This window comes from Xyrauchen texanus, chromosome 35 (genome assembly GCF_025860055.1).
Source record: "Xyrauchen texanus isolate HMW12.3.18 chromosome 35, RBS_HiC_50CHRs, whole genome shotgun sequence".
NCBI classification, from domain to species: domain Eukaryota; kingdom Metazoa; phylum Chordata; class Actinopteri; order Cypriniformes; family Catostomidae; genus Xyrauchen; species Xyrauchen texanus.
This window is the reverse complement of record NC_068310.1, coordinates 25,483,097-25,499,401: the sequence shown is the minus strand read 5'-3', so window position 1 is coordinate 25,499,401 and position 16,305 is coordinate 25,483,097. Positions and strand designations below refer to the sequence as shown.

Genomic DNA, 16,305 nt, shown 5'->3' with positions numbered 1-16,305 from the left:
TGAATAAATGTCTGGCAAAAATATGCAATAACATGTTGAAAAGTTATATTTTATTGATTAGACACCATTTTGATGATGTAATTAAATGAAATGTTCTGGAAAATTCTGGAAATAATAATAATTATTAAACAATATGAAACAAACAATTATGAAATAATTATAAATAACTACACTGGTGTGTTCAATAGCACATATAATATTAGCATATTTCTGCTGTAGTATTGAAATTGGTATCGAGAACTGTGAAATTTCACTGGTATCTGTACCGACTACTGAAATGTTGTTACCATGACAACACTAGGATACAGCTTTGACAGTGCAATTCATCTAAGCAAGTCTCATTTGCGATTGCGATAAACAACCACAGGCTCCTTGCTTTCCCATATTCAAAAGTTAGTGATTTGGCTACATTACACATACCTCAGTCAGTATTCAGTACCCCATGCCACTACAAAGCTCCTTTTGTTCTAATGGACTCGAGGAATAATGTAATGTAGACAAACTTCTCTAGACAAAATATCTGGCTGCAACCAGTAGAGTTTTTTTTTTCTTCCTGACATCAGGAAAATGCAGGCGGGTGGGTCTCCCATATGGAAGCTGTTCAGGGCAGTTTTCCACATGGAACATTAGCAGCGATCGCTTTCCCTCTACAGTTTGATTAAGCAAGTTTGATTATCAGTTCAGGCAGTACAGTTAAAGGGTGTGGTCCATTAAATGCCTGCTTACAGCTGGGATAAAGCCAATTAGATAAGAGCTGTATTACCTTTACTTATTTTCATTGAACAGAAATTTACTCACAATGAAAACACAGTATTAGCATAGCAACATTTACTCCCTCAGAATATAATATGATATATATTATCCATATATATATATATATACAGTTTATGTCAGAAGTTTACATACACCTTAGCCAAATACATTTAAACTCAGTTTTTCACAATTCTGACATTTAATCATAGAAAACATTCCCTGTCTTAGGTCAGTTAGGATCACTACTTTATTTTAAGAATGTGAAATGTCAGAATAATAGTAGAGAGAATAATTTATTTCAGCTTTTATTTCTTTCATCACATTCCCAGTGGATCCGAAGTTTACATACACTTTGTTAGTATTTGGTAGCATTGCCTTTAAATTGTTTAACTTGGGTCAAACTTTTTGGGTAGCCTTCCACAAGCTTCTCACAATAAGTTGTTGGCATTTTGGCCCATTCCTCCAGACAGAACTGGTGTAACTGGGTCAGGTTTGAAGGCCTCCTTGCTCGCACACGCTTTTTCAGTTCTGCCCTCAAATTTTATATCGGATTGAGGTCAGGGCTTTTTATGGTGGTATTGGAGCAGTGGCTTCTTCCTTGCTGAGCAGCCTTTCAGGTTATGTTGATATAGGACTTGTTTTACTGTAGATATAGATACTTGTCTACCTGTTTCGTCCAGCATTTTCACAAGGTCCTTTGCTGTTGTTCTGGGATTGATTTGCATTTTTGCACCAAATTACGTTCATCACTAGGAGACTTCCTTCCTGAGAGGTATGATGGCTGTGTAGTCCCATGGTGTTTATACTTGTGTATTATTTTTTGTACAGATGAACATGGTACCTTCAGGCATTTGGAAATTGCCCCCAAGGATGAACCAGACTTGTGGAGTTCCACCTTTTTTTTCTGAGGTCTCTGCTGATTTCTGCTGATTTCTTTTGATTTTCCCATGATATAAATAACCAGCTATATTTGTGATAGCCTAAGCCTGTCTCACTTATTAGAAAGTTCATATTCTTATTCTGCTGTTGAAAGTAATCCAGAGCATGTAATTTTAAAATTGGCTAGCAATCTAGTAACAGCTGCTCCCTGTTTGATTGACAGGAGGCGTATGTGTGTGCTGAACATGCACATGTGTTCTGAAAATGTTCACGCTAATGTACAAATATATTTGAAAATTCCACCTAAATGCCCATCTTGGTGAGGTATTCATGTAAACACAGAGAGTGATGCCTAAAGTGAACATGTCATGTCGGATTTGTAAGTCTAAATGTAAGCTAATAGACCTGCTGCTGTTTAGTGTGTCTAGATAAAAATCAAACAACCAGAACAAGAAAACTCTAATTTCTCTTTACTGGGTAACTTTAGCTTTAAAAAGTATTCATGTATTATAATCATACAGTGAAGACCAGTAGTAGATTTATTTTGCATTTCATTCTGAATGTTTCCTTGAATACTTGATACAGTTGTTAAAAACTTTTAAAGCTTACAAAAAGCACATCATTTTTATTTTTTGTTCTATTATATTGAATCTATTTATTGCTGTTTTTTATTGTTATTTTATTTCTGACTGTTTAGTAGTCTTGAATAATTACTTTTTCAGAAATTGAAAACATTCTTCCAAAATTAACATATTAGTTAGTATTATTATTTGTTGTGGTTTTGAAGCTGGTATTGAGGATCATCAAATTTCACTACAGACTACTGAAATTTTGGTATTGAGATAAATCTATAGCCTATATTGTATGTGGTCTTGCTGCAAAAACATGATGAAAAGGTAGATCTCATTCCACATAAATGTGAGCAACCCTGCTGTACATGATGGCGATTGGAGGCTTTCCTTTATTTGACAACCATAAGTAAAATAAAGTAAGTATCATATGACAATAGCCTCCTACCCTACACAGTGCAGTCAAGGAAATTCACTTTTTAAAAAAAAGTTCAATAAATGTACAATGTTTCATGTCAATGAGTAATCATGTTAAATAATCGTGATCTAAATATAGACCAAAATAATTGTGATTATGATTTTTGCCATAATGGAGCACCCTAAGGTAAGGTTAATGTTAGGTTTAGGGGTAGGGGTAAATGTAGTTTTTCAGCGGGACTCTAAATAAACACAATAAATACACTGCAGTGATGCCCATACTATATTTTTTGTATTTAAATATGGGTGCAAATAGTATCTGAAACTATTTGCACCATGGTGAAATTAGTATCTACCATTATCTGGACCAGGGTTGGGGTAAAAATAATATTTTCCACTATTTGTACTGTTTGTATATAGCATATATCATTATTTGCACCAGGGTTCAAATAGCATATGACACTATGCTCACCAGGGTGCAATTAGTATATAACAATATTTGCACCAGGGTTGAGGTGAAAATAATATCTGCCACAATTTGCCCTGAAGTGTAAATAGCATATACTCTACCATTATTTGCACCAGGGTGCAAACAGCTTCTGCCTTTTTAAAATTATGCCAGGTCTGAAAGGGTTAAAATATTGTCTTTGACATTATTGGCTGTATAATCTTGATGACTTTTCAAATTATTTTCGTCCCACGCAGAAACGATTATAATTCCATTTGCGCACCCAAAATATGCTGATTGTGTTAACCGCACATGTAAATATTTGGCAAACCCTAAACACCGATGGCCAGTATGTTTATTTGTATTGGAGGTTAAGTGCAACAGAAAGACACCCTTTTCGCAGAGCTTCAGACAATAATGAGCATATCACTCTGTCATTAAGAATATTGCACAGATCAAAACAACTACTGATCTCACATCTGACACAGGAGAGGTGTAGTTAAAACAGAAATGAAAGCTGCTTTAAACAGGAACAAGGCCTATCATCAACGTCAATATTGCCATACATTCCCTTGTTACTGATAGCCAAGACAGTGCCAAGTCCTTTTTAAAACTTTAAAAAACAAAATATAAATAATTTGCCTTGGCATATTTCTTATGTTGGAGTTAATTACAAGCAGCATTTGTTATGTATGTATTACCTACTACCACTCGTCACACTACATTTAACCAAATATGGTTGTTGTATCTTACTTGCTCTGTCTCTTTGTTGTCTTTCCAGTCTGTCCCGGGGCAACGTATCCTCCCATTGGAATGCCTCTGTGTTCCATGGTGGTTGTTGTGTTGTCTTCTGGTCCTGTTTCACATTCAGGTGCTCAATACTCTCAGAGTTCTAAAACCAAAGGTGGACAGTGACAAATTGTAATTTTAATGTAACATTTTTTAGGAATTTATTTCATCAGTATGTCTACAACATTTCTTGAGTGGATTTCTGCATATATATATTTTTAACTACGTACTTCGTGTTTCGTGGTGGTTCCATATTCATTTTCCATGTCTTTCCAATTACCATGTACAGTATTTGTAATGTATGCTGCTTAATGCATGGTCTACCTTTTTGTTTTGCTTCAGCTTATTTTCCTTTTCTTATTATGTACAGTGTATTTTAGTTTGAACATAAACTTAAGAACAAACATATGCATTTATACAAACATGCACATGCTATTGACTGTCCACACTAAGTGTATCAGAAAATGTGTTTGTTTCTAAATGTATTTTCCTTGGTGGTTCTACAAACATGGTATCACTAAAAATGAAAGAAAAATCTTCAAAACTCTCTCCCTGGAATCTGCTCTCTTTGCTCTGTCTAAAAGGTTCACACAACAAAAACTATTACAGATTTTACAGTGAAATGTGTAAGTGATTCTAATGTTAAATGTTGTGTCTATAACCCCATGTGATCCGTGGAACATTCATATTTTCGTCATTATTTGACTAATACACTGATACTGAAACACTGCATTAATGTTTCATATTCACTTATGTTCTTAGCAGATGCTTTTTTACCAACCCATCTTAGCATTCCTCACGCAAATGTTTTCATCCTCAGACTTTATTTTGGCAAAGGCAATGGAACTGTAAATGCAAAAGAGTGGTATTTTAAACCCTCTGCATTGTTGAACTTGAACTACTTGAACTGCCATTTATACATCAAAGAAGCAAAAAAAATTAAAAAGGTTCTAAACTCTATAAAGTGAATATCTAAAGTTACCTTTTAGATTTCTATCTGATCTGACCCTCGAAAATTGCTTTCATTGGGGTAACTTAATGTAGTCAGGTTGATTCAATCATACTGAATAAACATTTTTGACTTACCATATGAAGTAAACTTAGGTTTCCTTCCAACAATTTTTTTTTCTGTCTATAATACCCTTGTTTGTTTACCTGCAGTTTGAGTTACAGATAATCTTAGCTCTGTTGACATTTCCTTTGGGTTCATTTCCACAGCAGATTGGATTCTTTCGTTTACAATTTGTTGTGACTGACAAAAGAGTGTTCAGAACTTTAAAGACCTCAGTTCATGTCAGTACAAGCAGCATACTGTCAGATAGGGAGTTCTGGACTAACAGCTTGACAGCTGTTCTGATGAGACGGCATGCGCATGTTTGTTTATGGGAGATGTCTTAATCAGTGCTAGTTTCCTGTGCCTGCAAGTGCTCCAAATTTGTCCTAAACACCTTAAAGTGTAGTTCTTTCATTTGTCACAGCAACAAGGTCACTTTTCCCTGAAACGTTTTGCTGTCATTCTCTGACTAATTTCACTTGTTTGTCACTTTGTTCTTTTTCTATCTGTGATCGCTTATCCTTCTTTAAAAAGCTTTTGATTTTGATAGATGTCATTGCTATGACAAATCCAGCAAACATCTGTGTTTCCCCAGAAGGTAGTTTAATCTTTGGATCTTTCTAATGGTCTCAAGCTTACACGTGGACAGAGGAAGGTCATACTTCACATTTTTAGTTCTGATTTAGTAATTCAGGATGTTGTTAATCTCTTAATTCCCTTTTCCTCACTATCACGTTTTCTAACATGGTGGAGCCTTTTCATTGATTTCCAATGACCAAAAAAAACACACAAAAAAAACACAATTTTATATATATATAGTACAGTGCAAACATTTTAGGCACTTGTGAAAAATGTTGCATAGTAAGGATGTCTTAAAAATGTTTGAAATAAATAGTTCTTCTGTCTATTTAGGCTTTCTCAATTGCTTCTGTCTCTTTATGTAATCTCAGACTGACATGATGTTCAGTGAGGGGCTTTGTTGAGGCCATGACATCTGTTGCAGGGCTTCCTGTTCTTCGATTTTAATTTTTTCTATTTGCAAAAGTAAAGTTTTGGAGTCTAACATTTATATTTCCTATTAACACACTAAAGCTGAAGATAGAAATAAGCAGAACCTTAAGATGAATGCTTTTGTGAAACATCTTATGTGCTTATGTAAGACTTTTGCACAGTACTGTGTGTGTGTGTGTGTGTGTGTGTGTGTGTGTGTGTGTGTGTGTGTGTGTGTGTGAGCGTGTATTTATCACTTTGTGGGGACCAAATGTCCCCATAAGGATAGTAAAACCCGAAATGTTTGACCTTGTGGGGACATTTTGTCGGTCCCCATGAGGAAAACAGCTTATAAATCATACTAAATTATGTTTTTTGAAAATGTAAAAATGCAGAAAGTTTTCTGTGAGGGTTAGGTTTAGGGGTAGGGTTAGGTTTAGGGGATAGAATATAAAGTTTGTACAGTATAAAAACCATTATGTCTATGGAAAGTCCCCATAAAACATGGAAACACAACGTGTGTGTGTGTGTGTGTGTGCATGCGTGTGTGTGTGCATGTGTGCGTGCGTGCGTGTATGTGTGTCTGTAAATTAATGTGCTTCGTGCAGTAACATCTAAGTTGCTTTTATTTACATCAAAAATAGTATTTGCATTAGGTTATACCAGCAAAACTGATTATACAGATTAAGTTACAATTGTAGGGTACCACTTTTTTAGTGTAAAAATCCCAATTCCAAATCATTTTTACATTTTCATTAAGACATTATTTATAATGTTTATTAAGCAGTTTTTTCATTGGTCTGGTCCCCTACTATCCTCAAGGGCAAAATATATGCAAAACCTGAAACACACACTTTCATCTAATAATGCTGACAAAACTTACTGTTATTCTTCAAACTTGGTTCAAATTAGTATAAAAAGTAGACAAAATCCAATTGACTTACACTGACAGAATTTTTAAACAAGCCAACAGAATGCTCGTTAATTTAAACTCCATGTGTCAAATTTTTTTTAAACGTAAACAAACCCACAAAAGTTGCTCTCTCTATCTATCTATCTATCTATCTACTATCTGACTATCTACATGACAGTCTGTCAGATGATCTAGCTAGCTGGCGGTTTGTCTTACTCTAATGTCTGTATATATGGCCATCAAATATCAAACATTTAAAACTAGTGAAAACTTTCAGGCTAGTCATTGTCAAGCCCTCATCAAAGTTTGTCTTGATATACTTTACATATCTAGCTTTTGATATGAATGTGAACTGCAAACAATTCCTGCTGATAATTGCTTTCTCTGTAAGATGTGAATCTGACTGATTCATTACACACATTTATTTCCAGAACTCGTGCCATTTAGATCGGATTGCTCTGTCAGTAAGGTTATCCTTATGCCTCTCATGAGTGAAAAACAAATAATATTGCCATAAAATGAACAGTAACTGACTATTTCTGCTCCACGAATCAAAGTTATGATTACAACGCTAAGTTAGAGCAAATGTAAAATTCTCAACCATGTGGATACCTTTTGAACAAACAAAACTGTTCTCAAAACAAGCAAAAACAGCTGGCTTTCATCATTCGGTGCTTATGTAAATCTGTTTGAATATCACTAAGTGAATGCTGCTTACAATTAAACCTAACAAGTTTTGGGTGCCAACTCAAAAAGAAAAAACATGACAGATAGCAATTAGCATTATTTTGCAATAGTCACACGCATTCGTTATACGTGTTTTATACATCTTTGTAGCATAAATGCTGTATACAAACTGAACTAAAGTGTACAGGGGTTAATTGCCAAATAAGTCAGGCAGGAAATTTGTTCAGTCACTCACCCACTGCTGATTGGGTATTGCCAGAGAGGTCAACATATCCGCCATAGCACCCAAAATCTGATCCGTTCGCCCGTGGTTCTTTTCAAGAGCCTTCATAATACCAGCAGTCTATGTGACTCTCTTTGTCGATATTCCCTCCCTCTATCAAAATCCCACTCTTTCTGATGGTTTGTTGTGCCAGAGCTGTGAGTAGCAGCCCAATTCCAATTTGTATGTTCCTCCGGAACACTCTTGTACATAAATAAACAACTGTGGAGGAGGATTGACTGTTTTTGTCTAGTTCAAAGTAGACTTTAGCCAAGAAACGAGTGCTATTGTCCAGACTAAAGAGTCTTCTGGCTCCTGTCCTGCACACAGGTGGAGTTTTGCTGTGGATTTCAGTCAGGCCTCTCTCTCTCTCCCCCTCCCCCAAAACAGTCCTGGAGTTCCTTAGAGAGGGTACACCAAAATAAACAGAAAATATGGCTTTTGTCAAATTATAGTCTTACTCCCTTTCCTTTCCATTTCCTTTTCTTTGAGATAAGTAGCTTTTAGCAAAGTGAACAGCACATCTAACCACTATAAAGAGTCAGCCTTTTTGGCTTGTCATTGGCTGTGTGCATATACCACCCCTTTCAAAACTCCTCTCCACCCTTTCTACATCAATATTATCTTCTATTGTGGCTCACTTGCACAACAACACTTTGATTCTAAGAACAATTCTCAAGTTTCTGCCCTCATCCTCCTCCTCCCCTTCTATTTCCTTCTTGTTAGTTTCTTCTTGTACTTCTAAATTATTTGCTGGATATTTTCTCTTTGTTTTCCATCTAACTGGATGACACATGGCTAATGGCATGGTATGAGTTAAAAAAGCAGTACAAACCCAAATAAGGCAGCCGTGCTGGGCTTAGAGTATCGAGTCTGGCAAAGAAGCTGTCAGAGATTATTCAGAATGGCTGCCCACTTTAAAACTTACAACAAGAAAGGCTGAAAGGAGGCTGGGGAAGTCTTCCAGAAACATCTGCACATGAATCTAATTTAACTGTTGAAAAACTGGACAAGGAGGCTTTTCTTGGAATTTGCGTGTCTAGAACCTGTGCTTGTTCAGTTCTTATTTTATCCTCTATATTTCTAAGCTAAACGAGTGACCGTGTCATGATATACATATGTGGGTGGCCCACAATGTATAGGCCTATGTGTGTTTTTCTGAGCAAAGTAGACATACACATTCCTAAGTCTACCGCTCATTCCCTCTTAACTTGGCTCAGAGTCAGGACACACGTTTATAGTATTACAAATGTTAGCCTGGTCTCCCTCTGCTGAAATTTGGGTCTGATTTTTCCTTAGACAAATTCTTCTGTGATTGTGTATGTTCACGGACACTGGGTGATGTGAAAGAAGAGGAGGACAGGAAAATTCAGAATGTGTTCCGCCTTAGCCACTCCAAGTGGAGCCAAGTGGTATAAAGATGGGCTGTGGAAACATTGCCAAAAGTCTATTTATATTTTGGCACATGCACAGCTTTTGTGACTAAACTTAGAGCTCAGCGTTCCGTCCTCTTGTAGACCCAACACAATCCTACATATATGCGCACATACACTAGCACATGTTTCTCGTTAAGACAGGTAGAATGACCAAGCCTGTGTGTGTGTGTGTGTGTGTGTGTGTGTGTGTGTGTGTGTGTGTGTGTGTGTGTGTGTGTGTGTGTGTGTGTGTGTGTGTGTGTGTATAAAAACTATTTGTACATTGACTGACACCTAAACAATTGCTACTTGCGCAGAGTGGTTTGCTGAAAGTGGATTCACAAATTGTTTGTCAAAAGTCTCTCTGTGTGGTCGTCTTACTTATAGTTGTGTCCATTTAGACGATTACATAGGGCATAACATTTTAATGAAAAGTTACATAGCAAGAATGAGAAATGAAGTGCATTAAAAGTAATAGTTCCAAACATGGGCGCTGAGGTTTTGAGAGGTGTCGCTCCGTTGGTCATAACGTGGAAGCCTGTTACATCTTAACTGCCACCCGTTCTGCTGTTTCGCAGCTGGCCCACCAGGAAAAGTCCCGGTTCTCTCTATGACCAGTCTGCTCCGGTTCCAAAGATAGCAGTTGAACAGAGTGCTGAGGTTGATTTTGTGATGATACATGGAGTATCCTGAGAACGAGAATGAGGTGTCTACATATGGGGAGGGGCTACACGTGTCGCCCCGCCTATAACATATTCTCATTGGCTCGTTCATCTTTCATAGACATAAATTAAAGGAGCATATATGTGTTTTTTTGTGTTTGGTGCTCATGCACGAGTAAGTCAGTCCAGTATTAACAGTTATAGCCTGTATGCCTCATCCAATATTTGTTATTTTCCGCTGTAACGGACTATTTATTGACTGGCAATGTGAAAGTAATTTTTAGGCCGACAAGATAACAGAGCACACATTTTTGGAGCGAGGAGGAGAGATAATCATTTACAATCCTTCAAAGGAATGAATATGAATCAATATAGAATACCAGTGAAAGCACTTAAACTATCTCAAGAATGGCATAACAGTTTTGTTCGTTATTGTTGTTGGCATAAATTAAAACGACCCAATTCCTAAAATGCAGAGTAATCAATAGTTCCAGCAGATACAGATGGTGTGCATAAAGCAAATTTGGTCAATGAAAGAATCTATTATTAATCATGCAAAATAATCACTCATGATGATGAGCTGTTATGGCAGAGACTAAAAGTACATGCATGCACTCGTTTCTTATTTATTTTTTTCGTTGCATACAAGCACATGCCTTATGAACGAAAGGTTAAACGAACGAATGAACCATATGGGTTTTGTATTCTTTCTTGTATTAGGATATTTGAAAATCCGTTTATATTACATCTTTATAACTTTTGTGAGAATCGGAGTGTAATTTACTGTTCATTTACAGTAGATGACGCTGTTGGTTTTCATAATGCTCTGTTATAAATTAAAATTTTTATGTAACAACAACACACACTTTTATCATTTTCACTCTATTGTGATCTGTAACTATTCGGCTTTGTTAAATTGCTTTTACATAAACTTTTTAATTTACAGATTTGAATGAAAGAAGACATGTCAACACAATTTGTTCATCAGTCCATGCGACTCAGTCCTACTTAATTTATTTGAAATGACACGTGAGATACAAAAGTTACTTACGTGTCATAGCACAAAATTCTAAATTATCTTTACAAATTATTTCAACACTGATAACGACCGCATTACAGTTGAATCTTCGCCATATTAGGATTAGTAAGTTTGCCTTCTGCTTTCAACACAACTGAAACAACAACAGACTGCTCAGTCAGACTCCTACTACATCTGTATGCAACGATCCATGCATATCACTTACACAATTGCATATCACTTACGAGCCACAGACAGCACTATAATAAAAATGATCGGGCTACACTATTTTAAAGCGCATCTCCTATTATGTACACCAATAAAAGATAACCGAGCCAATGAGAGTAAGTTATGTGTTGCCCCGCCCCGTTCTGCAAGCTGCAGCCAGGGATACTTGCTGAGAGCGCCACATAAAAAACATCTTCCTCATCTCGCAACTGTGGTTGATGATGTAGTTGTGCCCTTTGCTGCCCTCTGCTGGTGTTAGGAGGAAAACACTCTAAAGGGCAGTTTTATGTCCCAGGGGTTTTTATTACAACTACTATAATATATATATATATATATATATATATATATATATATATATATATATATATATAATATTTTTTAATTTTTTTGCTAGTTTAAAGGCACATTAAAACTTGTAACCATCTTAGCATGTCATTATTTATCTTTGCTACTTTATAAATAGATTTTTTGTGTGTGTGCAAAATGTATTGATTTACCCTTGTCCAAGACTTCAGACAATCTTTAAATATGAAAATCCATAATGAAATATTAATTATACATTTTGAATTATAAAAATACATACAACTTATGAAATAAACAAACCATCTCAATGTTTATTGAGTTATATTTAATTAATTTATTTATAAATTTTTCACAAAATACAACTGTCCCACATTTGTGGCATAATTTTCACCACAGCCAAATGTTTTGCAACAAATATTATAATTTTTTTTAGTTAGTTAGTTAGTTAGTTAGTTAGTTAGTTAGTTAGTTAGTGTAGCCTACCTGTTTACTAAGAAGACAACGGAGTTGAGTTAGAGCATGCTCAATGAGATTAAATATGTATGAAGAAAACAAAGAAAATCAAGTCAAATATCACTTGTGAACAGAATATTTGGACCCACTTTATATTAGGTGTCTTTAACTACTAAGCATTTGACACAATGTGCTTATCATACATACTTGTTGTTGCATTGTACTTACATTTAAAGCTTCTGCATTTAATTACATCTTTAGTTATACTGTTAATCTTACCTCTAAACCTAAACTTAACCCTACCCCAATCAAAACCCTCACGCTAAAACCCTAACCCTACCCCTAAACCTACCCGTACCTCATCCTCAGTAGCAGCAAATGTGAATCTTGTGAGAATTTTGCAGAACAGCATGTAGTTTCACACTTGTATAGTACAGTGTTGTAATGTTAGTAGTTAAAGAGTCCAAAGTGGGACAGAATATTTTATTGTGCATCATTTCCAAGCAAGCTGTGTCTTTGCCAAATTATGCGGAAAAATGTGTGAAAGTGTTTTTTGATTGTGTGTTTTTATGAAAATATACAATTCTAGGCATGAAATTAGGCTCATCAAGATGAAGGAGGCTGTCATTTTTATTCCAAATATGTTTACAATGTAACGTCCACTACTCATTTGCACAACAAAATGCTATGAAACACATAATTTGAGATGCAGCTGTAATGTTCAGAAAAATGTGATGCATGTTAACTCACTGTTAGACATCTGTTAGTAAACCAAAAAAAAATAGTGAGGGTGTAAAAGTAATTTATGGAAGAAGAAACATCTACAAATAACAGTAAACACTGCAACCTATCATTTATATGATATATAATAGATCCAGATATTTAACAACTCATATAGTTCTTTCTTATTATTATTGAATCTCTCTGTCCCCTATTGAATATCACTCACATACTCTGTTTCTCTGCTGTGGATAGGGCCTGTATGAGCTGAATGATCTCCAGGTCAGCTAAGCTTCCTCATTTTCTAGCATTTCCTGAGAATTTGCACTACAGTAACTCTTCTGCTTAAGGTTTAGTGTCTAAGAAAATAACAGTGGCTACTCTTCACCTCTCCTACTTCTTTCTCAATCCAACTGATCCAGCCAACCTGACACTGCTGTTCTAAAGCTCTAACTACAAGCAGGTTTGACTGTCTATGCCTCCCACTAAACAAACATTTTAAACTGGGATTACACATTCACTCAGTGTCTTATTCAAGTCTGTGTTTTTGAATGAAATATCATTGATGAAGATTAATATCATTTTTTAAATTATATTCTGCATAGAGTGGGGATAAGAGCTTTCACTGAAATTTGTGTTTTTTGTAATGTCAGTGTCACATGTAGACACACTTGGCAACATGATTGCACTTACTCTTTATCAGATTGATTTACATGTTTTTAACTGTAAATGCTGCCTGTGACGTGTGAAATGCGTACCCTCTTGTTGTTTAACTATCAGTTGTACTGATTCTACTATATAGCCTACAAAGAAATCATGAATTTCACAAAAGAAATTTATTGTTCCATTCTTGCACAATTTCCACGTGGAATGCCCTCATTTCAGTCACCCCTATTGTGCTGAGATATTTCATACAAATGTTCTGAAAAACTAGTGTGAAGTGGCTCACCACCAATGCGTCAGTATTTTGCTGGATAAACTTAATTGAATTTTAAATCCATGGGCTGAGTCTATTTGCTGGTGTTGTTGTTCACGATGCCATTGATAGCATGATTGCCGTGCTTTAAGAGTTCCTGCTTCCTCATTAGAGTTAAATTACAGTGTTTTGAGCCAGTCATAAATTAGGAAAGAGGGAATTTAAGGTCCTGAAAAAACAAATGGGCTCTAGGAAGTGAATTAACAATGAAAGTAATAATTCAAGTGAGGAGCCCTTCTGAAAAGGTCAGCATTTCTCATTTATTGCATTCTGTTTCCAGTAACAGATGCTGTTATGCTATAGTGTCCACACCAGGCCTTTTAACTCACTTAACCAGCAAGACTTTCTTGGTCAACCAGCTTCATTAGACAGACCTTGATTGTTGATCAGCCTCACTAGTTAAGTTTCTCATGGCTATGATGGTTACTCATCTAGATCAGAACAAAACCAGAACTAGCAAGCATTAAGCCTGTATTAGTGTAACGGGAGCCAGTTGGTACGTAATAGCTGTGCGGTATGTGTAAACCTCACTCCCCTGGCCTCAAGACGCTTGGGGCTGTAGCCTTTAGCCTCCTCATTAGCACGCCCGCCTCTCATGCCGGCTGATGTCGTTTCGAATCCCGCTCAGAGCAGGATGAGCAGGACCTGTTACAGTGGTGCCGTGACCCGGATGGTAGAGAGGTTTAGGAGGGTGAGTGTAACAGGAGCCATTTGGTAAGTGATAGCTGGCAGTGTGTGTAAACCTCACTCCCCTGGTCTCAAGAGATGCACTAGCAACTGACACTAGGGGCTGTAGCCTTTAGCCTCCACATTAGAGCGACCGCATCCCATACCAGCTGACATCGGTTTGAATCACGCTCGGAGCGTGTAAAGCAGGACCCGTTATATTAGCATGGAATCTTCTTGGTATATGCAACATTTTTTAGCAGGAAACCTTTGTCATGCCTACCAATTCTAATATTTAAATAAAAGGTGTCCTAACCATTAAATGCATATCGCAGGTCTTTAGTGACCCAGGATCTCATTTCACACCCTCTGCTTTTTGAAGTTATGTCCCCACCTCTTTAGTATTGATCAATCTTTCTCTTCTGAATATTCTAACAAAAAACAATTCCATAAATAAAAAATTTCCATTCAGATATACTACTGAAATTCTCGTCTATTTAGACTCAATAAGTCCCTGAGAAAATACATATGTGTAGCTTATGTGTTATGTGTAGCTCAATATGTGTTTGACAGCCTGTGAATTCTTGTTAAATTCCAGCATGGAAATAATAAATCCATTCTTTAATTTGTTTTGTCTTTTCTTTGATTAGTGAAACATAAAATATCAAAATATATAAAATTGTTCTCTCCTCTATTAAATGTTAAACTGAAATATTAATACATGCACAATTTAATTAGATTTAATATTAATTATCTTTGGCCAGGCATTTTGGTGAATAGATGGAATTAGCTGGTATGACATAACTCATGCTAGAACACAAATGAATAAAGTAAGCCATATAAAACAAAATCTGTGTACAGATAGATAGATAGTTTACATATATAATTTAGTTTTTTAGAATGAGTTCAATGAAACCAGCAAGTTACATCCATCCATCCACCCATTTGCCATGCCAATGATAATTGAATGCAATTAAAATAATGAACAGCAACAAGAAACTTTTGAACACCAGATTGAGATTTATATCAATCAATGGTGTCAGCTCAAATTTATACTCGCAATAAAAGAACATGTATGTATTAATATTTCAGTTTAATATTTAAGAGAGGAGAGATACCCAGAGGAATGATGCTCAGCCTAATGAAGAACAAGAGGTCTGTCACGTTATTAAACCAATCAGGTTAGAGAAAACCTTGAAAACCTAATTTGATTGGTTACTAGAAACAGATAGACCTGCCTCCCCCCTTGTGCTTGCAAAAATCTTTACAGCATCAATACAATTAGAAAATAATAGAACAGAATATATTTTGTGATATTTTTTAAAATAGTTAAAAAATATAGAAGTTAAAATAGTGCCTAAATTATTTGCTTGTGCAGAGTAAAATTTGTAAAAGTGTAAATGAAGTTACAAGTGTGATAATGTTTTTTGCATGCACAGAGTAAGATTTGTGAAAGCGTAAATCAAATTGCAAGTGTAAAAATAAATTGCCTTAGCACAGAACTTTTTGTAAAGGTGTAAATCATGTTTCAAGCGTAAGAAAAAATGTTTTGCTAAAATAAACTACTGACTTGTGTTTGTGGCATAAGTATTTTCCAGAAATAATCCAATATACACAGTTCTGTCTTCCCTTTGTTGTGCTCACAATTTTAGCACAAATTTCTCACTTAAAAATTGTACACTATGGGTAATAATAGATCCACTAGATATACAAGCCGGGTCACCACAGACCCGAGGTGTGTAACTATGAAAGCACCAATGCATTGAACTGGTCTGCCACAAGCCACAATGACAGTAATAGATTAATCATGGTCACTTTTAAAAATAGATTAATTTCAGTATTATTCCCTCTGATTTTTCACCTTACTGCCACACAATTAGAAATCACGAGGTGTTACCTGGTCTTGACTGATATGCTTAAGCTTGTTTTAATTGGCTAAACTCTACCATATTCAGCTTCATAGTGCATTAATAATTATGTGTGCATTTAAGTGCATGTGAGACATGGACGTTTTGAAGACGTGCCAGGTGTGAGCAGGTAAAGAGCCATCCATTTCAAGTCACAAGAAAATCAGTGTGTAATGATATGCAATTGCAATAATAT

The 16,305-nt window shown here is 35.8% G+C and overlaps 1 protein-coding gene across 1 annotated transcript in view; it reads right to left on the bottom strand.

Annotated features, from left to right (window-relative positions):
* arhgef25a (Rho guanine nucleotide exchange factor (GEF) 25a) overlaps positions 1-8,220 on the bottom strand; it is a 122,373-nt gene extending 114,153 nt beyond the window's left edge. Inside the window, exons 1-2 of the mRNA XM_052105664.1 lie at positions 7,735-8,220; positions 3,820-3,958 (exon numbers count right to left, since the gene is read on the bottom strand). Of these exons, the coding sequence (XP_051961624.1) occupies positions 3,820-3,958; positions 7,735-7,830 (235 nt within the window). The 5' untranslated portion in view covers positions 7,831-8,220. The remainder of the gene's footprint in view (positions 1-3,819; positions 3,959-7,734) is intronic.
* Between the last annotated feature and the right edge of the window lie 8,085 nt (positions 8,221-16,305).